This window comes from Lagopus leucura, unplaced genomic scaffold, assembly GCF_019238085.1.
Source record: "Lagopus leucura isolate 7727_CA_CO unplaced genomic scaffold, USGS_WTPT01 Super-Scaffold_100029, whole genome shotgun sequence".
NCBI classification, from domain to species: domain Eukaryota; kingdom Metazoa; phylum Chordata; class Aves; order Galliformes; family Phasianidae; genus Lagopus; species Lagopus leucura.
In genome coordinates, this window is record NW_024962280.1 from 7,586,702 (window position 1) to 7,612,607 (window position 25,906).

At 38.6% G+C, this 25,906-nt stretch overlaps 1 protein-coding gene across 1 annotated transcript in view; it reads right to left on the reverse strand.

The window, feature by feature from the left end:
• Positions 1-25,906, reverse strand: part of MCF2L2 (MCF.2 cell line derived transforming sequence-like 2) — a 106,816-nt gene that overhangs the window by 65,901 nt on the left and 15,009 nt on the right. Inside the window, exons 4-15 of the mRNA XM_042881218.1 lie at positions 23,503-23,593; positions 22,169-22,288; positions 20,223-20,339; positions 17,104-17,253; positions 15,268-15,392; positions 13,585-13,699; positions 12,821-12,940; positions 11,767-11,958; positions 10,739-10,930; positions 10,201-10,378; positions 3,524-3,627; positions 2,380-2,468 (exon numbers count right to left, since the gene is read on the reverse strand). Coding sequence (XP_042737152.1) covers positions 2,380-2,468; positions 3,524-3,627; positions 10,201-10,378; positions 10,739-10,930; positions 11,767-11,958; positions 12,821-12,940; positions 13,585-13,699; positions 15,268-15,392; positions 17,104-17,253; positions 20,223-20,339; positions 22,169-22,288; positions 23,503-23,593 — 1,593 coding nt within the window. The remainder of the gene's footprint in view (positions 1-2,379; positions 2,469-3,523; positions 3,628-10,200; positions 10,379-10,738; positions 10,931-11,766; positions 11,959-12,820; positions 12,941-13,584; positions 13,700-15,267; positions 15,393-17,103; positions 17,254-20,222; positions 20,340-22,168; positions 22,289-23,502; positions 23,594-25,906) is intronic.

Consider the following 25,906-nt stretch of genomic DNA (forward strand, 5'->3'; position numbering starts at 1 on the left):
AAGCATTTAATGTCTTCTAACTTCACTTTAGAAGAGTTGTGTGTGGCATGGCAGTTTTAAGCTGTAAGTAGTAAATTGTTTAAATCACTGCTGCTGTTCTGTGAGCTGTGCTGCAGTTTTAATGATTTGAATGCTAATGGTATTTGAATGCTAATAGCTAGCACTGATTAAAAAAAAAAAAAAAGCAGCAGCTTGCTGACTGTTCCTGAAACTGCCATTTCAGATGGATAAGTAGCTACTAGATTGAAGTGAATATGTAACTTCACAATTGGTTTTCCAAGAGGAAAATAATTATCCTAACTGGACAAAATGTTAGGTATGTATAGATCACAAACTCATTTATCAGTATTAAAATAATTGGACTGCAACAGCTGTATTCTAGAAAAACAAACCTAGTTCATGTTCTTCCCTACAAACTGATTGCAACCTGAGGATTTTTTCTTTTTTTTTTTTTTCTTTTTAAGAAAACAAGACAACAAACCTCGATCTGTAACCTGCTGGCCCTGGGTAGGTGCCGGTGGGGGGAATGCACACAGATGTGTTCAGTACTTGAAGGAAAACTTCTTCATCAGATCTAGGACCTGTTGCAGGCCATTTAACTCAACAAGATGCACAGCAAAATGGCACAACTGGAAATGCCTCCCCATTCACTTCAGGGGAAAGAGGGTCTTGAAATTTATACACAACCAAAGTCTTCTATTAAGACTACAATTTTTCTGGCGTAAGTGTGCATTAGGGTTTGTTTTCACTCATACAAGCAAAGTCCAAGTTGTAAGTATCTTAAACTTCTGTAGTGACCTAGGTAACATCTAAAACACTACTTAAATATAGCTTGCTGTTATTTGAAACTCACTTTTGACCATTGAAATATGTTGTTTTGTGGCTAATTTAAATTTTGTTTGGGTTGTTTCTTAAAAGGGCCTTGGTGTTTGTAGTTTGCATTTTTGTTTGCTGCAGTGAAAAAAGAAGCTGCTTATGAATAAAAAGAAAACTATGAATGCACTTCTTTAAAAAAAAAAAAAAAGAAGAAAAACACAACGAAACCCAACTTTCTGGTTCAAAACACCAACTTAACATTTGTACACCTTTAACTAGAACCTCTTGTAATAATCATCTTGGTGCTCCAATGCAGGGCTGTCAGGTTTTACTTCTACAAGCAAAACTGTATCAGCCTGAATGGTCATGCCTCATTAAGAGTTTGACATTGTTGCACAGCGTGTTTAATGCTAAAATTGTTTTTACCTGTTTGTTTGATTTGCATCAATTTCCCTTTGATATTACTAATTTTTATACAAAGTATTCAATATTTATTCTTAAACTTTGCTCTGTACCACAAAAAGACAATTGTTTTGTAAAATCTGATTTGAATAAACAGACTTGTTTCCTTTTTTTTTTAAAAAAAAAAGAGAAATTTCTTGTTGCTTTCTTTGTAACCGATGCGCTTGGCTCTGATGCTGAGATGCTATTCTGAGGACAATGAGGGAGTGTCCTTCCAGGGGACCATGTGGGGATTTTTGTGTTTTCTTTTTGTTGACTGACCTTACGCTAAACCTCCAAACCTTTTAGGGAACAAAAGGTGAAATGGAGGTTCCCAAGAAAGGAGACAATTTAAGAATTTGTTTAGTGGGTTTATGAATCTGAAATTCTACAAAATATTAGAAGCTTAGCCAATTCTTAATGTGAACTTACACATTCGTGCCTTCTCTTTAGACAATCATTACCTTAGAGATGTGATTTGAAATAGACCTTATTTTGATAGATAACACATTTTGTACCTTCTGAGAACTAGCTGATAGTTTGGTGACCAGTGGTAGTCGTAATTGTTATGCCCTATGAAAATACTTTGAGTCTGCTGTAAGTTCAGATTGCAGTAAGTTTCATTTTTGTATGCCTCGGATTTGCATAGCATTACAAGCTCGTGCTCTCGTATCAAACAACATAAGTGTATACCTGTGTGAAACAGAGGCACAGTGTAAGAAAAGGTTATTTCTGTTACCATGAAGAAAACAAAGGAAATGGAATCGGTAGGGTTTGGTTTGCAGCTTTGCTGCAGGGTTTTTTTTGTTTCAAATTCTGTTTCTTTGGCCTAGAGACAGTGCATTCAACTAGAACTGTGTTTGCTTGACACTACTTGTAAAACTAAATAACTAAAGTATTGGTATTTTAGATGGCATAATTAATCTTTCCCAAGAGTTACTAGAAAGTGAGACTAGAAGATGATCGGTTAAATTAAATTAAAAAAAAAAAGCTTCTCAGAGGCATACAGTCAAGTGTGAGTTTTTTGAACACAGTGAGATGATGTTAATAATTGGATAATGGCATCTGCAAGCCTCAGTCTAATGACTGCCGTCACGCAGTGAGCGCCGTGTGCTGCCTTACCTCCTCCTCGTCGACAGGTTCTCATCGCTTTCACTCATAACCAAGACTCTGCTCGATCCCCCTTGACTCGCTTCGTGCATCACTTCAATCTGAACAAAAAGCACATACGATGCAAAAATACTTAGTTGCTCATACTTCTATTTAGAGAATTTTAATTCTTTACAAGCCAATGTAGTACAAAACCAGTGTAGTGGGTCACTTGATAAGTTAGAATAATTTGCTTAGATGTGCAAGTTATATATAAAAAGTAACTTCCGTCTCTAGTTTTCCAATTCTGTTGGCATTAGGGGTATTCTTAACTCCATGCAAAGTTATTCTTGGGTTCTTTCAGTATAAGAAGTGAATTTATATCCTTAGGTAGATACTCATAGGCATAAAGGCCTGCTCCTTAGGCTCTGAAATATTGTGTTGGTTTTGGCTTTTTTTCTCCTGCCTGAAGCCAACGATGAAGACATTATTTTTAAAGTCTTTTGAACAGTGCCAACCAGAGAAGTCTGGGAAATCTATCTTGTATTGTATCTCTGAGAAATCTGTCGTTGTTTTGATAATGCTATTATATTATACCGCAAATGCTCAGCACTGTGCTTGTGTGCAAACACTGGCCCTGTATTGTGATGAACTGAAGCTTTGCATACAATTTTAATACATATGAATGTACTTCCTTGTCCAGTCTTACAGAGTTGAAACATTTCAAGGGTGTTCCAGGCAAATTTTAAGCAGGTTTTCCCTCTTTTTGTCTGTAGCTTTAGAGCTAAGTACTATTTGGGCTTCTGCAAAGGCAGAATAGTTTAATTCAGTGAAACAAATCAAGCAGTGAGCTGGTGGATAATCTAAACTCCATTGCAATCTTTAAGTTCTTAAGCACTTGAAGAGCTGCTTGTAGAAGTTAATAGTGCCCTGTATTTATTCCATATAAATAAATTATTTACCTATTTTGATGATGATGTAATCCATTAATAAACTATTATAACAATCAACACTACATACATGAGCAGAAATCTTAATGCTGGCATCAGAGTAACTTTTAAAAGTGCAATATGAAGTGTAAAAAGGGCTCTGCAGAGAATTAACTTGTAAATACATGTTTACATTGTTTTGAATTCTCTTGCAGTTCGGCGTGTCCCGAGAACTTGGAGACTCCTACCTTAATTCCACCTTTGGTCTTCTTAATGCTTTTCTTTTTTGATAACTCTGCCTCAGAGATGGACTTGGGAGGACAAGTGATTTCTGCAGACCTCCTGTTGGTAGCTGAAAGAGTCAAAAAGAAAATAATGTTAGAAGACTTGTGCTAAATGTTGAAATCCTACTTCCAAGTAAAAGCAGTGAGCAGTGCTCCTTTTACTTCACTGACAGCTGGTATGTGACTTAGAGAATAGAATTGCAGTTGCAGTGGTGAAGGAGCAGCTGGCATCAGGGAATGGGCTGTGGTGTTTGGTGCTCCAGTGTGTCTCAGATTGGCTGTAATGTTCAATGCTGTAATGACTGCTGCAGTTTGGCTTCTTCCTGGGCAACCATCCTTAAAGTAGCACAAGTAAATTTTAGCCAACTGCATCAGTGGTTGGATATTTTTCACTCTGATAGTTTTTAAGCTCACGGTTTGCTACCTGTTAGATTTTGCAAAGAAAGCACGTTTTTGTTTTGGTAACAGTTTGATAAAGTCAAACTGTTTCTCACAGAGTTTCATAACATGAGTGATCCTGAAAAGAGTAAATATGCAAGTATTCAGCAAGTCACCCTGATCTTGTATGCAGTGACAGTGAATCTGAGGAAATGATTTCAGGCTACGCTGTCGTGTCAGGTTTGTTTGGCCTTGCAGGCTCTGAAAATTTGTTCACAGCAAGTTGTCCAACGCTACTAGAAAATCATCCTTAACAAATGAGCCTCTCATCTGAGACTGCTATCCAAGGAAAAGTGTGAGAATGAACCAGGAGATGGACGACTGTATATTCAAATTGAATAGAAAATAATTTCTCAGTTACAATTTGTATCTTCAGTTGTACTAAATTTATAGTAAGTACACAATGTGTATTATGTAAGCACAAGGCAAAGGGGGCTCCCTCCTCTTAGTTGCTGAACTGATACAGGCAAGCATGCGCATAACGGTAAAAACAAATACGTGAAAATACAAATACCAGGTGAAATGATGAAAGTCACTGGGTCAGGCAGCAAAGAACAAAAACACTGCAGTTCTGAGACAAAGTCTCTTTGGTTTTATTCTCAAAAAACTTTCTAACTCAATACGAACTTTTCCAGAATCAAAAGCTGGTGTTTTCAAATGCATCTAGTAATATTTTGTTCATGAAACTGGGCTATAATTACTTTCACTCTTTCTCTGGGAGAAATTGTGGATTGCTATTAAAAAGAGTGATTAAAAAAAAAAAAAAGATAAAAAGATATTTAAAAAGATGCTCCTTGATCCAGCAAATTGCTCAGGTCAGCAATTAGCTTAGTCATGGCTTCATCAATATGATACATTTCAGAAGGAAGAATGGAGAAAAAATCAGATGTAGCCGTTGGTATTTTAGGGGAGGCAATCTGACACAGCAAAGAGTACCCTCTTTTAATTTGACCCAGAAATGAAAACAGGAAGCAATCTGGTTTTGGTTATGCATCAGAGCATGTTTACATCGTTGTTCGGTCTACAGCCAGAGAGTGCTTCATGTCATTATATTTAAGTAGTTTTTAGAATAATTTAGAAAGAAGCAGCCCAAATAGCAGCCAATTACTATTGCAGTAATTGCTGCAAAACTAGAAATGTTTAATAAGGGAAATTCCCTTTTAAGATTCAGTTCAGTTGGCTGTTTCAAAGTCACAGAAACATAAAAGAGCACAGCGATCTACAGGAAGAACAGAGGCACAGGAACAAGTGCGCAATCTAAGGTCTGCATGTTGGCAAGATGTTTTCATTTTATTGCTTTACTGTACTCCCCTGGACATTAGGTTGAAAATTCTAATTTTGAACTGGGTAATATTTTAAACTGTTTGCTGCTTTAATAGAAAATATTGTTAAGGAGCATTGTACATAGAGTTAAATTTTTGTTGCAAGGCTATTTATAATAATACAGGTTTTAGGTCTATTGCTTTGGTTCATCTGGTGGACTGCTTTGCTTCTCTTGTGGGGCCTTTGATACTGCTTGTTTTTTATGAACAAGTTACATGATAAATAAGGAGTTGCTGTTCCTGTTAGAACAAATGCAACTCATCAGGTAGCAAGAGACAAATCATGCAGTCAAGGCTTATGACATGTAGACAACACTTCTAAGTGTTCAAAGTACTGTGCTTTAAATTCAGGTTGTGTGAATTTCCCAGTCACATGCTTCCCCATCTTTTTCTTCAGTAGAAGAGTTCGCGCATTCTCGCTGATCACCCACAGCAGAATCAAAATCTTTCAGTAAGAACAGTCATGGAAATGACTGCTCTGCCAAACTGTTCATGGGGGCTTGCAGCATGTGCTGTTGCACAGAAATGATTTACTGGTGGTTTTCTATGCTGGTGATGACAAAACAGCATGCTAAGGCAAATAAAGAATTGCCAAAGCATCTAAGATTCATCATCAAATGGCTTGATACAGAAACTTTTTTCCATTCTTAGGCAATATAATCTCTGCTTCTCTGCTCTAGCAACATTGCTGTTGAGCCTCTTGAAAATCTGCCCATCTAGGAAGCATAGAGCGAGGCAAGTGGAATGTTATTCTGTAAGGAGACCGGCTGCTCAGTTTCCTCAGACTTGGCCCAATGTGATAGCAGCCTTTCAGCCACAAAATGGAAAGCATCTTCTCTTTTATAGAGATATCTTAAACTGTAGAATAGTTTCCCAAGAACCATTAACGAAAGTCACATTCATCATCTTTTCTGAGTCAGCTAATCTCCCTGCTGCTTCATTTCCCCTGTACCCATCCCCAGACTCTTGAAAGATATTCTCCTTTAATCCTCTATCCAGATGTTATTAGTTAGTGAGTGTTACGCATTAGTGACTGTGAGGAATGCTGGAAGGGATCCAATGAGCAGTCACACACATTTAAATGGGGTGGAACCAGTTTAGTTTTTATTATTTGAAAGACTAAAAAGCCTCCAGCTGTGTTCCCTCCACATGAATTTCATGTTCCAATTTGGCCTTCTAATATGCCTGTAAGGGTGAGTCATGGATTTTGCATGTGTGATGTGCTGCTGCAAATGATATTCTTTGCTTAATGAGCTAACAGAAATTTTGACTTCTCTGCTCCTGTACTTAACATTTATGCTGCACACGAGAAATCCCTGGGTGAATATTTTATAGCATTTAGAAAAGATGCCAGAAGTAAAGCAACACATGCAACCCTAATTTTGCCCTTTTTTTGCGAAGGCATCTTGGTCCAACCATTGATGAGTATTTTGCACATATATTATTTTCTCTCTCCCTCCCTAAGGATCCTTGCCTCACTCAGTGTGTAGAACACTGAATTAATGTGCCTCAGTGTTCCAGTTTATCTGCATTTCTCAGTGGGGACCCAGAGCCTTACTGTCCATGCAATATATCAGTCTCTGCTCTGAAAATACATGTGCATATTTTTTAGAATAGTCCTTTTTACAACTCGTATGCTTCACAAATATCCACTAAGTTTTTTTCACAGCATTTCTCAGAGATAACAGACTGTTATCAACTACACTGAGATCTGAGTGCTATAGCTGAAGATCAAAGGAGATCAGACTAATCTGGAAGACCAACTTGACATTTTTAAAATGGAACTTGCACATTATTAAAGATTATATGTCATTTAATATGTTCAAGAGCAAATCCCCTGCCCAGCAATTCTGATTTCAGTCTGTCACTGTCCTTTCAATAGATCTTTTCATGTAGTGGCATTAGTAAAATTTGGTGGTTTTGTTTTTACTAGGCTAACACCCACATGAGTTTTTATCAGGATTGGAACCTTTACATTTACTGCACCAGCTTCTCTCCCTCTCATGTCAGAGAGAGTAAAAGCAGCGGAAAATGGTCACAAATGAAAAAAATCCAACCTACAGTGACAGTTTTCGGTTCTCTGCTTTGCTCCCACTAGGTATGTGACTAAATACACTGTAAGAACTTGCAACAAGAAGTTGCAACAAGATGGTACTCCAAGGAAACAAGCACTGCAGAAGGAAAAGAAACATATTTGATCTTTGAGTGCCATACATTTTGGCTGACAACAAAGGAAATGAGCTGAACTGCAGCAAGTTCATCTGTAATGAGCATGTATGAGCTGAGAAGTTGTTTTTTTTTTTTTCCCAAGTGCATAAAACTCTGCTAAATCCAAAAGAAGGAACAAAATCAACTGACACTGCAATGTTTCAGCTTTGGCCAAAAGGTAACTAAAATAAAGGAGGTTTTAGCCTTCTTCACTGAGATAGCTGAACCATTTCTATTGCATTTTTCAAGACAAGAAAATGTCAGGCTGAATAAGAGAGGCTTTAGGAAAATTTCATTCCAAAGAATTGAAAATTGGAAGAAGTAAAAATGAATGAAAACAGAGAAATGCTAAGTACAGCCAACCCTAATAATTTATATTACAGTTGACCTTAAAGGTCCCTTCCAACCCAAACCACTCTATGATTCGGTGATACTATCTTTGATGCTTTGTGGCACATCCCACTGTGCCTGACAACCTACTGGCAGCATTAGTCTGCATGGTGTGACTTTGTGAACCCGTTCCAATTCACTCCCCTAAGGAACTTTGTAAAGAAACACAGTCCACAAACAAGTAGCCAAAATGATGCTGTCAGAAAAGCCTTTCTCTGAATGCCACATCTTTCCTTCCAACACAGAAAGGGCCAAGTTTAGCCGTTAGCTGCATTCATGCAGGCTTCTGTTGGTAACGCTCGGACATTTTCTTGAAGTTACATGTCATACATACTGCTAAAAAATTTCAAGGCATTTCATATAAAAGTGTCAGAAGAACTATTTTCTGTCTTTTTTAGGTTGCTCTATGAATAATATTTAAGCATATTCTCATAGATAAAACTAGCACCAAGTCGACCTGGTACAGACTTTTTAAAGTTGTTGAGCACCTTCATTCCGACACCAGTTTTCCAGTACTGAACAGGTCTGTAAAATTCTCAAGTTCATTTGCAAAATCAAAATGAGAAGAATTTAAAGTTTTGCCTCAGAATTTCCAGTCCCATAGAAAAGCACTGGGGGCAATCTGGGTTGAGGGAGAGTTTAGAGTGCAGCTCTGAGCTGCCTTTCTGTGGATCTTCCTTAAGCTAAGACTCTACCAATAGTCACCAGAGAACAGAAGGCTATCATTACAAGAAACTGTCACAGTCATCTCCCTGATAGAAGTCTGCCCTTTTTCTCATATCAGCTCTCCCTGTGTCACCTACACATATGCACAGGTAAAATGAAATGTGCCACAGCTGTATTATCAGACTACTTTAAGCATTCATATCTTTTAAGATTTTTTTCCATCAGTACACTGAACTGGGTTGAATTTTCCCTACCACTCCTTGTTAGGGAAATAGAGAGTCAGCAAGTAAAAACAAAACTAAACTAAACAAAATGTATTCTGGAATGAATACAACTTCCTTCCGTTCACAGACAACTATTGCAGTTCTGCTGTGGCATTGTTATATCTGCTGCCTAGGGACAAAAGCCTCTCTTTCATGCTTTCTATTTCTGTTGACTACATTTTATTGTCTTTGCCTGCCTTTCTATTTATTGAGCCTAGGAGTATGGTTGTTTCCTGTTAGCATATTCTATTTTGCAAGTTTTTAGAGATGTTCAGGCACGTTCCACGTGACAAATAACAAAGAGTTACAATAACTGACTCAAAAAGTTGCTGTTAGCCTCTCATGATGATTCTCTATAAATTCTACCCATATAGAAATGCTGACTCTGTTGCTCCCATGAATGTGAAGAAGGGGCACAGAGGAAATCCCAATGGAGGGTAGCTTCAAGAAGAACAGAATATCACAGCCTCATTTTCAAGGCTTGGAGTAGGACTCAGTGTCCTCATTTCTATTCTCAGCCACATCTCAGACTCAGGCTGTGAAGCCCCTTGGTGAATCAGTTGCTTTATTTAAGCTTCAATTTTCTTTCTGCAAAAGAGAGGTGAAAATACTTACCAGCTGCACAGAGTTTGCAAAGTGCTTTGGCATTCTAGGGACGGAGCAAATTCAAAGAATGATGCTTTGTAATGGACCATTGGATAAGTCCCAAAGGATGCCAGTAAACACTATATGTATACTACTCATGGCACTTTAACTGTCAAATGGTTACTTTACCATGGGGCTTAAAAAGCCATAGACTCTGTGAAGTTATTCTAACCAATCAGTACTCCAGTAGAAGATTCCCTCTTAAAAAGCCCTTGGTTAAAGGCACACGCTAACCTCAAAACAGGAAACTTTCTGTAAGTTCCAAGAAGAAGCAATGTTCTAAAAGCAAATTACTAAAGAACTGCATTAGAAAGTGAAAAAATGGTTATGCAGAGGATAAAACAATGTTACTGTATGTTCATTGTAAAAGATATTTTCATGCTTACTTCACATACTTGCAATGAGTTACCTGGTTTGCATTTTCAGTGAAGGATTAGCAATCTATGACAGTAAGAAAGTGTACAGAAAAGTGTTCTGTAGATGAGACCTAAGAAGAAGAGCCTGATTTTTTTCTTTTTTTTTAAATCATCCTTGTTTGTGTGCTTGCAGTGATAAATTACTTCACATTCATTTTTAAATTCTGGGCCTACAAAGCTGACACTGAACATCAGGTGCAAGTTTTCATTCTGATGAAAAAAGTTAAGCATGACCATACATAACAAGAGCCCTGACACTGCTGAGTATCTGAATGCAGATATTAATGGCCCACCTACTCCTGCTGGTCTGGTAGTTTTTGGTGATGCTCGTTTCGGGGAAGATTCAGGATGTGGGGCAACAGGTTGTACTGGTCGGGTCTGTTTGGCTGCTAGCTTCTTCAGACTCACTTGCCTCTTGTCAAACATTTCTTGTACATCTTCTAGTTTTTGTAAAATCCTTTGGGCATTGGCCTAGGCAAAGAAAAGATGATTGTAAGTGCTGGTCTAAACAAAATAAGATGAGACTTGGGTTAGTCAGACTCAGTGTATTAGAGCTAAAGATAATGCAACCCAGCCCACGTAATTTGCATAGATCTGTTTCACCAAGTAGGGCATCGTGAGTCATGGAATTTTCTGCAACTACCCTGAAGAAGTATGTGTTATTCTAGAACTGCTCATATGAGTAAAACCTCTCGTCCCAAGTGCTCACCTCTGTGCCCTTTTGCTGTGGGGAAAGAGGCACATTTATGCAGACTCATATAGGGCCCAATAGTCTCTCATGAGCAAGACAATCACTGTTTTGTGAGTGCATACATGTTTGAGGTGTTCTACCTTTATTTCGGGTGTGAGAATCGTGTCAAACTGATTGTAGAACTCCTTTGGGTTAGAGAGTTGATGCTCCTTTGCTGTTGCCAAGAACTTCTCTATTTCAACGAGTGCAGTTTCAGCTCCCTCTTGTGACTGGCACTTGTCCACAGCTTGGGAAGCTAAGAGGTAGATTCCAGCTTCACACCATTGGCTTGCCTTTAAAGAAAAATGGGACAGTAGGGACTCCATTGTTACTGAACGCCCATGTTGAGAAGTGCCATTTCTACCACCCCATGAAATACAGATTGGCACTAATGCATCACTAAAGGGAATTAATGTTGCTTCCTCACATGCAGCAGGTCCTGTCCACAACACATCCCACCTAAGAGACATAGAACACGAGCAAATTAAATTCACCTCTCATGGGGTAGATGGCTCAGTAAAACAAAATAATATTCTGAGCAATAAGAATGCTACTGTAGTTGCTGCAAATCAAATCTTTCTGCTGTACAACCTCATTTCAGTGTTTAATTACACAATTATCCAAACCCAAAAATAAATATTTAAGCTATATAAAAATTCTCTAAAACTTCACAGGCCCATTAAACTCAGTTAAAAATACTCCAAAGCAGGTTTTCAGAATAATTTCTGGTAATTCCTTTAAGGAATTAGCATGCAGACATTCTCAGAGCATTTAGCTTTCTATTCCAGATGGATTTTATAAACTGAAAAACAAAAGAACAAGCAGTAAGCTATTTATTTTTCAGCATCAGAATGTGTTTGTTTCTCATTTCAAATTTAGCTCTATCTCCATTCTTTTTTAGTTTCATACTTCAGTGATCTTAAGACAATAATTATAGGAAGCATCTGTTATGGTTTTTATAGCAATGGTTTCTGAATGAAATGGAGAGAAAAAAAGAGTCAATCTTTGTCCTCTTCATCTAAGTTGCTTATAAAGTAAGTGCTTATAAAGTAAATGCTAAGTTGCTTATAAAAAGATTTATTTTCAGTAGAGCCTTCAGTAGGGCCGTACTCTAAAAAGACTCACTCACCTTATCTAATTGCTTGTGCAGCTCAAGAGACTTCCCCAAAATATCGTACTTCTTCTTGGTCTCATTAGTAAAGTCATCACAAATACGCCTGAGTTCAACACACTTTGGTCTAATGGAGTCAACTGCATAATGGTTGTTTTGGATGAGCTGTTCTCCATGGAGAGCTAGAGTCTGGGCTTTCTCCAAAGGTTCCTGTTAAATTAAAGAGAATCAATTCATAGTTACATCTCAAAAGATGTGTAGGTAAAGGCAATGCACCTCTGTAACTCATGCTGTAGCCTGGAGCTAACAGTTTGGGATATTCAAGTAGCTGATGTGTTTTCAAATTTGCACTGAAGACCAATTTAATCATTAGCATTATTTTTCTACTGTTCATTCTGCCTCCACAGTCTGCATTCAGAGATGAGTACCTAAACAGCCTTAAAATCATACAGAGCATACATCTACACAAAAATATTCCATCGCATGCTTAATCCAAGTTGAGAGTTAGTAAAGCAGCACAGTACAGAGGATGAACCAGAGCGAAGCCCTACGATGAGTCACATTATGTCAGGCTGTGTGGGCTGAGCTCGGATCTGAAGAGCTTTGGATTACAAATTCTCTGAGGAGCGGGCATCTTCACAGAGGAGCAGAACGTAACAGGCATGTGTGGCAACTTTTTAAACCACAGCTCATAAATGTGAAGTTTCCTAGCCTTTTCCAGGGCAAAGTCAATCAGAATGAGTTTAAACAATTTGTGGTACTGAAATATTTTCTCTCCTCAGCTATTAGTTATCAGCTCCTTGCTGAATACTTTTAAATACAAATGGACTTCTTCCATTTCATAGAAAAAATTCAAACTACATCAGCTATTGTTGGTTATTTGCTTCATCTGAGCACAGTGTTGTTTACAACTACTGGATTTGAACAACCTCGGATTCTGGAAATTAGGATCTGAATTTTGCAATTAGAAATAGTGACCCATGAAAAGAGTGTAAGTATGATGTAAGGATAGTGACAGAAAAACATCTAGATAATCATGTCTGAATGCTAGAATACTATATTGAACACAAACCTGTCCTTTTTCTTCCAGTTGTTTCTGTTCCCTTAGGAGGTGTTCTACTCGAGTCACACTGTCTCCAACGTCAGAAAAGCCTGCTTGTGCTTCCATGAGATTATCCAATGTTAATTTTACCTAAAACAAAAGTAAAAAAAAAAAAAAAAAAAGAACAACAAAGCATACACATCACAAGACACTCAAAATTATAACAAATCTATGACTTCTAAACATTCACTTCCATCTTTTACAGGAGTCCACATCTCAAATTTAGTATTTCAATTCCTTTCAAAGTGGTACAACTGAAGAATGAGGAACCAAGCAAGTAATTATCTAAAGAGTCGCCCCCATTTTTTAGATTTATTTAGGCCCAAACAGTTCTGAAGATCTATGACTCTGCAATCTGTCTTACTGTATTATTCCATCCTTTGCATTCGGGGCTGGGCTTTCCATTTTTGTTTTCCACTGATTTAGTAGGGTTGTGTGCTTAGCATCACACAAGAAATGATACTTGCTAACATCACACATAAGCACACAATGATTTATCACGAAGTTTGTGTTTCACATCTTGGCTTAAATGGCTGGCACTTTCTCCACTGTGCTTTACTGAAATGTTGTAAAAGATTAGATTAATACCAAGAATTTCACTTTTGAGTATGCATTTTATTTTATAATGAATGGCTCCTCTCCCCACCTCTTTTTTAGAATGCCGTTTTACTTGAAGTAAGGGCAAGGTTTGACCATATCTGCCGAATGCTAGATACGACCAGCCAATGACTTACTTCTCTAAAATCATGTTCAAAGTGTCGAAGCTGCAAGCATTGTTCTAGTTTCAGGTGATGCTTGGTCCAAAACTGATCAAAAGCCTTTTCTGTTTCATCCAACTGAGCCAACAACCTATTAAGAAATTAGAATAAAGGAGTTATTTTCTATGGTTAATTTCTTTGAACTTGCATCAATTGATGGCAAAAAGCACAGTTTGGAGATGGTGGTAAGCCTATACCTATAGAAGATGTAGAACAATGTTTGATGTCAATTTTCCCCTGAGAAAAAGGGAACAAAAACTGCAGTAGAATAGACAAGAGTGTGGTGATGACAGATAACTATATGGATTTGCTGTGGCACTTGTAGTCCCTCCTCCTGACCTGCAGCAGGAATACACACCTGCTCCATGTGCTGGCAGCCAGAGACAGCTGTCTCTCCCCAGCTTCCACCTAAACACTCAAAGACAATTAGCTCCAGGCTAATACAGATTGAATACAATGCAATTGTTAATTTATGGAATGCTTAAAGCAGAACTCTACAAGTTGTTTTTTTTTTCACCCATCAGAAGTAGGCAACAACTGAATCATTTTTCCTTATACATCTCTCCTAAGCACAATGAATTAGAAGCTCATAATGCCTCCCATTGATAGTGTTTTACTTCATGTAAATAACAAAACATTTATTCACAAAGAAATCAGTATCAAGTGAAGTGTCCAACAGCACACTAGTGAGTCATTCTCACAGTCCCTCAATGATCTATTATGTATATTACAAAGTAGAACAGTTTAAATAGCAAGAGAAAAGGGAAAAAATGAAAAAATGAAAAAATATTCTTCTCTGAATATCCTATTTTTTAATATCTGGCCACCCTTCAGGCAGGCAGGGGACCAGGCAAATGCAGTGAATGCTAGAACCAAGTAATCAGGGCAAATATCAATAGCTGACACTGTTCCTGACACTGTAGTCAGAAACAAGTTCTGTTCTCAATCTATCAACGAAAAATCTCATTCTAATCAAAGCTACTTTTTGAATCCAAGATGAATTTACAAATTCCTTCATTAATTAAAGGAACACTGATTAAAGGATTTCAAAGTAGCCAGTAAAAAATATCAGTTTGACATTTGGCAGCTTTGTTCTCATTGAATGCAGACACACTGAAACTAGCATGACATTTCTCTATCTACTGCATTACATGGAACAGCAGAAACTTGTAAGCAGTGACTAAAATCTGTAACAACCAGCATTGTAGGAAGGAACAGTAATTACTCTCTTTATAAATCTGCAAAGGTGCGTATTTCAGAGTATCATCCACATCTGATCCTCCTCCAGTGTTTCCACAGACATGCACAAGCACATACTCTTTCAGATCACACGGATTCAGATGTCACGTTTTAACTAGGCACAGAAACATGGAAGATGTTATGGGGAAAATAAGTCCCACATCAAACCTTCCATTGGGAAGGTAGTGGGCCAACCAAAAATTACCACGAAATTCAGGACTTGTTTGAACATACTTTTCTAGTTTAATCCAGTAACTTCCTCAAAGTCCTACTTACTCATGTATCCAATAAACCCTGAGTAACTAAACAGTGGGAATTTATAGTATCTATATTCGAATAATTTAAGAAAGGACATAAATGACATTTGCATTTCTTAGGAACTAATTAGCAACTTGTGCAAGGTAGTCAATCTGCACCAACCTTTCCACTGTTGCCACATTTTCCAGTTCATCAGGACTGAGTTTGCTGTTGGCACTTCGGGTGACTGGCTCCCTAATGCACGTCAGTAATGTGGCCCCCTGCTTCACAGCTAGTTTCAGCTCATCCTGAGGAACAACGAACAAACAAATTGTATGCACATATTCTAAGAACGTTCCCATCTCTTAGGTGGACAACACAGTAATGCTAAAGGAGGATACTTCTGTAGGTAGCAGATACTAGGAACAAAAACACACCAGTGCTTACCAATAATGACATGTCTTTCTATGAATGCAGAGAATAAACCTGTTCATTTTGAGCAGTAAATATATTTCTGAGAAAAAGAATATTGCATAATTTCTGAGCACATTGCATTTCTGACCAGGAAACTTTCAGAATAAAATATTCTAACACAAATTACATGTGCTGTCAATTGTTCAGCCAGCCACATCACACTTCCTAATGGAATTTCTTTAAACAACATTATGAGATGATAAGCCACAGCCTGCCAATTGAAAGGAGACCATGAGAGGAGAAAAAGACAGCAAAGAGCAGATTCATTGATTCTGCAAGTCAGCAAAAAATTCATTTTCTCACAACTGAATCCTTCACACAGATTTTCTATTAACATATTTGCTTCCTCCACATTGCTCTGAGTGGCAAAGCCCCCAAGACACCAGTATAGAAACACTTATCAAAAACTTTCTTCAGGAACCCTTCCTGCTGCTACACAAAGCTGCACAGCTCTCCCACTGAGGGAAGATTAACAATGGTGCCTTTTGCCATTGTATTACCTGCACTGTTCTGCCAGCTTTTATGGGAAAGAGTAGCAAAGACATAGCCAAAGAGCTAGGGGATGCTTTATGCAGCAGCTTTAGAGCTGCAGAAGAAGCTTTAGAGCATGAGTAAAGTTACAATAAAAATGTAATCAAAGAGGAAACTGGCATTAAGAGCCAGGCTCCAACATGTGGGAGAAACCATTATCTTTTGACCAAAAGCAATTGAGGCAAGGCAGTTCCTGACTGCCTGAAGAATTCTGAGTATTCTTTCTTTGGTACTGTAAGAGCTTTTCACAAGTCATGGCAATTCCTTAGGTTCTGAAGGCAATTATTAGAAAGAATCGGAATGGCTGCAAGTCCTGCTGTTTAACACAACAGTAACACATGGCTGGGACAGAACTGCTACTAAAGGCAACTTCATCGATCATTAAAAAAAGCCATTTAAATGCCATCCCAAACTAAAAAAAAAGTTGTTTACTACCCTTCTTCTATAGGAGGAAAGCTCCAGGCCCTTACTGTTTTTTATGGGTAGAACTCTGTTCTTCATTCCCAATTGAAGCTAATGGTCATTTCTGTACTTGTGCTAAAATAATAAATTTCCTTTTGTGTTTAACCTAATATGTTTATTGACAGCAATAACATTTTCTTTTGAATCTTACTCTGCAAAGCTAAACAGGCACTAGCCTCTTTTTAATGCTTTTAATCCATTCTGTAATATTTTAGTCATCAATTAAACAGACCACTATCTATTCCTAGATTATCCTTACAGATGTTCTCTACATCTGCTCCAGTATGAGTTCATCCTTTCTGAAGAAAACATTATCAGGAGCCCATGCTCTCATTATACCCTCCTATATAGCAGCAGTGACACTTCCCTGTTCTATCATTCCTGAACCTGTGGAGTCCTTTTCCATAGCTGCACGGAATCAACTTCCTGAATCCAGTTTTCTTCTCCTATTCAGTAGTTTTGAGATGATAGAATCTCAAATGACGGCAGAAAAACTTGCTGAATTAAAAATCATCTATTACACAGATTGAGTTGTCACAAGACACCATTCACCTTGAGCTTGCTATGGTGGTCAGTGTGTGCAGATAGGAGCTCCTCTGTACACTGCACATCATTGGGAAGTTCAGTCTCTGCTAAATCCGTTCCAAAGGTCTGTAGCATCTGTGCTGTTGTTTTCACTGTCATTGCAAAGTTTTCAATAGCCTGGAATGGTGGAAGAACAGAGTCACAAACTGCTTACTTACCACTAGCATGCTATCTCAGTTCTTCAAACACATTATTGCTGCAGTGCCCGTAAAGCTGGCTATTTGCCTTTTTTCAGCGGATGTGATGGAAGTTACTGGTTGAATCCTGTGCCACAAAGGATCTTTTCACAAGACTACAGGTTTTACCATATCCATGAACCAGATGGGGAACTTCCAGAGCTTAAGAGACATAATGAAACCACAGAGGACATCAGCTTCAAAGCCCAGATGGGAGTTTCAGATCCTTTGCCCATGCTTGCTGGAAGTCTTTGTTGTGTTTAAGGATTTTAATTAAGGCTTTATTTAAGTTAAGGAGATGCCACAAGGACATATGCCAAAGCCTTTTTCTTTTATGTTTATACAGCCACTGTTCACTCAGCAGCAATCCATCTCCCTGTAGGCTTCTCAAACTGTGCATCTTTGTTCTGCCTACCTGTATGTGATGCATTCCAGTCACTTCATCCCATCTGGCCCTATTACCACAGCAATACAAGAACTCTCAACAAATATAATTCATTAAATTCATTGGAGCATCACTTCTTTACAGAATCACAGAATGGCCAGGATTGGCAGGGATCTCAAGGATCATGAATCTCCAAACTCCTCTGCCACAGGCAGGGCCACCAACCCCCCCATTTAGTACTAGACCAGGCTGCCCAGGGCCCCACCCAATCTGGCCTTGAACACCTTTAACGTGGGTGCACCAACTTAAATTTTGACAAACTGTGGTTTTATTGCAGAAAGTAAAAGTGAGAAAGGCTTCATAAGAATGCTGCCTTTTCAGAGTAGAATATACTGGTCAGACTTATGAGATGCAACTAAAACCTTTGTATCTTGTAGCAAGAGCTGCACAGGATATTTTTTTGTGATTGTGCCCCGGTTTCTCTAGGATAATCAAAGACTGTACTGTTACACGTAGGTCTTTATTCATTACATTTTTTTATCAGAACAAAACAATGTTCTGAGGCACAAAATAGTACTGAAGATGCTCTTATTCCCAATCAAATGTTACACAGCTATTGCAAGCTGTATTCCCTTTTTTAGCAATGATCGGAATTCCTAATTTGCAACTACTTCAGTCGAAAATTTGCAGTGTGCTCTGTGAAAAACAAACTGAAGGTAGATTATTATTCAAAAGGTGCAGTGATAAAGTACATTCCACTTTATGTGATCATAAAGCATGCCCCAGATGAGGCAATGCTAGGCAAGTTCATAGCCATCGTCTTTGCCCCTTGAAAATTCAGGTCTGTTTTCAGCAGCAGCAGTATAGACTGATGTACAATCTGGCTCAGTTCTTAGCAGCTGTGACATGTTCTCTGCAGTGAAACTACTGCATTAAAGTTGGCTAAGATGCTGCTCTTCTGACTGCAACACAGACAAAGCCATCCATAATCAAGGGCTATTTACTAAGAGACTAGCGTACTCTGTGAGCAAGAAAGCTCACAGACTCCTAGCTGTTTAAGATAAGAAAGCAGAAACAAAGAAAAATGTGGTGAGATTGTTGAGTCAATACCATTTAGGAACACTTTAAAAATGTTTTAGATAAAAACATAAAAATATTAAAAAATAAAAGAAGAAAACAGAAAAAAAAAGAAATCCACAACCCTGGTAGGCAAGATTTGGCAGACCAAGACCTGAGAACACTAAGATAAGCAGACAGTGTGATGAAGACACTGCACCTGCAAGACTGAAGGTCAGGCTTTCTCAAGCTGCCATATAGGCCAACACTTCCTTGATGGCAATCTCTCACCCAGCAAAGATTCCCTGGCTAACTGATTCCACAAGCACCGTGAGCACATCAGTGTTTCATTTAGTTGCACACATGGCTCCACTCATTCTTGTGTGTTTGAGTAATAAATTGTTTCATATTCCCAAGTTCTGACTGTGGTTTTGTCTTCAAGTCTCTAAGCTCGGTGAAAGTTGTTTAGACTACTTCCAAGCTACCACAGAAAAGCCTTTTCTGAATGTTAGACCTAGCTGCAGGTCAGCAACAATACTTACACCTAAGGCTTCTGAGAACACAGCAAAACATTGGGCCTCCTTAGATGTGAGCTCTAAACATATCAGTTTTGCAAGTGGACCCACAAAGACAGATGGAAACATTGCACACAGCCTCGGGAAAATTTGTTCATCTTCTAGGACACAGCTTTGCACCCCTCCACTTAGATGGAATAGTGGAATAAATTAATAATAAAACAAAGGAATAGACAGCATTTCAGCAGTTTACATGCCAAAGTCTGGGGTCTGCTTTTTTTTTTTAAACATCATAATATGGCTCTTCTGTGAGCCACAATGAAATGTTTGCACTGTTTCGAAGCAGCCACTGAAATATATTAACCAACCCAAAAAGGGAACAAATAATCAAACCTGTAACAAGTTTCTTAAAAGGCAACAGAAGAGAAAGTTTTCCAGCCTTCCTACAATTATTAATTGTTCTTGAGTTATTCAAAATATGATTCATCTGGAGTGTATATTTACATTACTCAGAAATGAAAACAAAGGGAAATAAAATCCAGTGTTATGAGTATTTTTCTTCACTTAAAAACATGGATACAATTGCCCACTAACGTGACAGTCTTGACCTTTCATTCCAAACAGTGCTAAAGCATATGTCCAACTGCAGCCATGAGCTGAAGGCCTATGAATCTCATCAATTATTCAAAAGCTAAGGATGAGGGAAGTTCAGCTGAGTAATAATAATACAACATTGTAGGACCTAGTCCAGTCAATAGTGAGATATAAACTACTACTTCTACTACAGACTTTGAGGGAATTTTCTCTGTTTGAGTAATGGATCTCCTCTTTCCATGTGCCTCTAGTAAAATCTGTAGGCTGAAGTGCAGCTGCAGAATTTCTACTTAACTGTAGCTTTACATTCATCATCTGGGTACAGGTATAGTCATGTGTGAGAGCAGCACCAGCACTCACAGTTCGGTGATGTATCCACTGACTGTGGCCATACTCCAGGGTTCCTCCCAGCTCCCGGGTCAGCTGACATTTATCAATATAGCCGTGAAGATCAGAGACAGAATTTAGCATGATGATCTGAAACAGATCCAAAAACAATGGACAGAGAGAAATAATGAGTCCTTCAGTCACTGCTCCTAGGATCTGGGTTTGCCTTAAACACACATAACCACGGTGCACTTCCACCATTGTCAGTAATTTCTCATAATGTATTTCTTCATATAATTGCCACAGCTTTTTTTCCTTTAGATTTTGGCTTCTATAAGCAAATGGCCATTCTTGAACTACCCATGATTTGATATCATGTTGCCCCTTGCTAGGCCAAGGAAGCAGCCATTTTCTTTATGCCTGAAAAGCAAAAGCATGGGATGTATAATGCTCACATAAACCTCCATCAAAAGAACTCTTAGTTTTTGTAAGACTGCTCTCTAAGACATATGTGGACATACCCAGGTTAGCTCAAAATTCTGAATGTCCAAAAGGACTTCAACCAAAATACGTATCTTGCTCTGCATGTAGGAAAGGTAAGTTATCGTTTAACACTTAAAGCAGTGCCTAATCCCTGCCTACCATTAACCTCTGTTCCAACTGTGACAGTTTTAAATAGGATTTGAAATGCAACACCATCATCAGATAGATTGCTAGAAGTACAATCTCTGGTATAACAGTTGCTAAGGTAACACACCATGGCTTATTTAGTACAGGAACATACGTTTTCTAAAGTGCTATAAAATTAGAAGATTTTGTTTTGTAACCAAGCCTAATTTTTACATGAAATTTGCTTTTTTAATAACCAAAAAGCCACCTGCACTGAACTACAGTCAGTGTCACAATTAACATAATTTAGCAGAATGAACTCATGGTTTGTTTTCTGTACTGTTAGTCTGCTGTCTCTTATTACAGTAGAAGCAGGAAGCACAGGAACTTTAAACCTAGGTACTGATAAACATAGCAATGATTGGAACAGAACCATGGGTCTTTTGTAAAATGATTTAAAGCCACAATTAAAATCCAAAACAATCATATGAAATCACTCCAGTAAAGTCATTGTGGAGTACAGTACGAGTAAGTTCCAGGATGAAATATCATTAACAATCATCATTCAATTGTATTTATAAAACAGTTTGAAACACACAGCTAGGAACAACTCCAAAAAGGGCTCTCATAGAATAATGTCAAACTCTTTCAGGATTTATAGCCTGCTTTAAATCACATTCTCATCAACCTGCAGCATATCAGAAGTACTAAATATCATACTCTTAATCTTGAAGATCATAAAGGCACTAGAAACAAGCAATGCCAGCAGGCACTTAACAGGGCACTATTATATCAGCAGTCCATAGTGCAGAATTTGCCCTTGGCTTACACTGCTCAGAAGTGCAAACCTATGTTTGCCTGGAGTGAGGAGGTCTACCTTTGCGTCAGGGGAGCAGCTCTACTGAGTTAAAAAGTCACTATGTAAACTGAGTCACATTCTATATCTAGACTGATATTTCACATGGGAACACATCCATTATAATCCTGTGAGGCATCTACTGGTAATTTACTCTTTGGCATTCCTGCAACTGATTGTAGAAAATTCCACAAAAACAATTTAAAGATACTATTAGTATACATACAAAAAGGTCTGCCCTTTCCAAGGATGTTTCAACCACTGAAATGAAACAAGAAACAACTTATCTGATCCAGGTAAATGTGTCTACGTGCCTCTCAAAGCTTGTTGATCTCGCTGGGGTTTCAGTTTAGGCTTTATTGACCTTATATATACCACACAGACCCAAGATCACAGTCGCCAGTTGCCACTTGCAATCAAATTATAATTATTCGGTTATGAGAAATTGCTGACATATAAGAGCTGCAGATGTGGAGATAAGGCAAACACATGGACCAAAAAAATCCATGCTTACCGGTACCTTCATTTTAAAGTCATCTCGATAGAGTTTAATGCCAATGTCAGCAATTGCCCTTTGGATAAAGCGTGAGGGACGCAGGACAAACACCAGCTGCAGGTTTCCTGGAAATGCTCCCTGCAAGAAACATAAAATTATTAGAAAGCAAATCTCTGCCTTGAAGAAAGGCCAAGGGAATTTTCAGCCAAGTGTTTCCTAAGGGAGTAAAGTGGGGAAGACACACTGAACCTTGGCCAGTCCAGCTGCTAATGACATCAACTGGTCCATTCAGCACATGTCCAACGTCAGTCTCCAAAGCCAACAGAAACACTGGCCTGGGGATTTTACTGCCCAGTCATATATAGATTTCTGGCAGGGATTTAGTACAGAGCTCTGAAGTTTCTTCACTTGTGCAGCCATACTTGAAGCGCACCAAGGCCCCTTTGCACTACCACACCATGGGTCACGTTTTTTATTTTATTTATTTTATTTTTTGGTTCAGCCTTTCGAGGGTAAAATTCACTACTTACAAAAAACGGCTGCCCACATTGGACTTGGTGAAAGAAAAAGGTGGCATAAATGAATTCTTCAGACTGACCTATCTATTCACTCCAAAGAGGATTTTTAATCTTTCTAACCTCACATGTGTTTCTCCCACGCACAGGCATTCAACACATTCATCAGACATGGCCCTGCCTTCAACATCCAGCCTACATATCCCACACACTCCTCCTCTGAGCTCATCAAGCATAAAAAAAGAACAAGAAGAGGGCAGCTAAAAAACAACAGTCATCTCTTGATCCCTAGCCTCTAAGCACCTGCACCTCACACAGTATATGTTCCAGATAATAGATGCTTTAGAACAGCTGCTTTTATTACCACTGAAAAACAGTGTCTTAACTCACTTTCATAAATGAGATATAATAAGCTATTGATAGTTTCTAACAGATCACTTACTGCCACATGAACACAGATTTACTGGGATCTGCTCCCTTCACAAGCGGGCCGCAAAGTCACTCCTCACAATGCACAGAAGGGCTCCTCTGTTAGACTCTTCTGGAAACAGCTACAAATTACTAGAATTCATACTGCAGTCAATCCAGCACATACGGAATCTGTGCTAATTCAGCAGTAAACAAGACCATGTTTTCTGTTACTGCAGCTTCCTCCCTCTCCTATTTAAAACTCAAAAGCTTTGGGGCTGGAGAGAATCTGCATCCACAGCCAAAAAAAAAAAAAAAAAGAAAAGGAACTAAAAATGCACACATGGGACTTCATCTTGTCATCTTGTCCTGAAGGTTCAGCAGACAATTTGAATTTCTAGACGATAAATAACAAAGACAGGCACTTACTGCTATCCGTGTCAGGGATGCCTTGACTGCGCTCCATTTGTCTCGTCGTCTGTCTATGATGATGATGAATCCAATGCTGGCAGCCTCCAGACTGCACAACAGAAGAAATAAATATGCTAGGTTACATGAAGATACTCCCATTTCAATGCAATGTACTGCAGTAAGATTCAGGTCTGTTGGATCATCCTCCAAGTCCATTATAAAAATGCAGTGTACAGTGGAGAGAATATTCGGCAGAAATCCACATGAACACAGAAGCCAGCAAATTTTCTGTTTCCAGTGTCAGGCTAGCAGCTTACACCAAACATGAATATTTTATTCGCTAAATCTCTCAGCTGCTATCCACATTGCTGCCAAGTCTAAATGATAAGAATAGTTCAGGATCACAAATTATACTGTGCTACACTGAAGGCAAAAATCTCAGATCTTGCTTTCTCTCCAAATTAGGCATCCCACTACAGCCTTCATTCTCCAAGTGTGCTGACGTCTGACAGAGGCACTCAGCTCCATGGTGTCAGTATATCCCCATAGCCACCACCTTGCCTTCGCACACGACCCAGGTGTTTTGGTGGACAAAGCAGGATTTGAAGTTTTATATCTCACCCACCTGCAGACTGGTTCTAGGGTTGCAAGTACCACTTCAATGTGTTGGCTAAAATAAGCTACTGCTCCTTCTCAGGACTTTTCAAGGAGGCTCTGTGAGGGACTGATTTCATGCTCCATCCCATGTGTGTAAACCTCAAAAATATCCCCCTCCCCCTCCCTCAGAAATCCCTCTCTGGTGTGCTGGACTCAGGGGTTCTATTCTCTGCTTTCCAGTTGTCCTCAGAGTTGGAGAGAAATCCTGGGAATCTACAAAAACACTAAGAAAAATGTCCAGGAACTTCCTTATAACAATCATCTCTATACAAGAAAGAGGCAGGCAAAGAGTGTAAGTGTTGCCATAATCAGAAGACACTACAATTAAATATCTAATTACGGATTAAGGTCAAGATCAGTTATATAAAGCGTTTCCTTTATCCCTTTTCCATCATACATACAAGCTACATACCAAGAACACCATTTTATTGGGTTATTTTGAGCAAACTCATGTCAATAATCCACCAAGGAGCATCAACAATATCAACAGAGCTTCTGCTGCAGATCTGCAGGATCAAAATCAGCAGCCAAGAAGCAAAAGTTCTGTGCAAGTCTGGGATGCCATGCAAGTGCTCCCAGTGGTTCTTAACAGCACTACAAACATTTGCTGAAGTGCACACTGATTTTTTTTACAGAATTCCTCTGGGAACTATAAAATTCAAAGACAATAGATGACCTTTCCTCTCAATCAGTGCAATATGCAGCTCTTTACACAGAGAACAGAAAATGTAGCTGCAGAAGTGCTTCTAAAGCAGAGATGATAATTCAGCAGCTTATTCCTTTTTATATATACAAATATTCTTCAGTAGACAAATCGGAGTTCTAAAGTTTAAAAAAAAAAAAGCACAGTGTGATATATATGTGCTTGCTTTAGATTATTAGACAAAAAAAAAAAAGATTCAGAAGGTGGCACCAAAGAAATTTTGTGTATTGCAGATTGTTACAGAAAGGGTGTGAGAAACTACTCGCAGCCTGGGAGTTTCCAATGCTACTTAAAAATTGCATTGTTTTTTAACAAATGCTGATTGCTTTGGACATCTGGAGGGTATGGAAGGCCCAGGCAAATGACCCTCAGCCCCCAGCCCACCAGGCAGCACCTCTGGACAGGCTTCCCATCTCCCACTGGAGACTTGTAGAAGCTCCGGTGTTTTGCCTCTGCCTCGACCGCTGATGCTGCTGTCTCATAGATAATGTTTCAGGAATTTTGGTTGTAACTCAAAAAATCAGCAAATTCTTTAAGAAGTTGAAAATCAAAAGCCTCAGGCAGAACCAAAGTGGGATGGGATGAACTTCACCCTTTACTAGCCTTTTATATTTTTGATAGCCGTGCCAATCTTTGAGGATCGTGTCAGGGTGAGAAGAACAGAAATTGAGAGGACAATTTCAAATGAATCAATGGATCACCAAAATATGACCTCTACTTTAAAGTAAAAGAGAATGTATTACTGTAATCAGCACCTAATTAAGTCTTCACTGCTCAGACACACAGAATCAATTTGCAACTGCTGAATATCTCTCAGACAATAATTGGATGTATGAGCCAGGCTCAAATCTGAGGCAATTCCATTAAAGTCAGTGATTTACAGCAAAATGACCAACAAAATAGGCATATTTAGCTGAAGATAACAAAATGCTGATATTGGTCTAAAGAAAAATATTATCCAGCTAAAGCATATTAATAAATACTAGAAAAAGCTGTTTATAAAATTCATAGCTAAGCCACAAGTAACTCTGTCCATATGCACCAATTCACACAAGCTGCCTG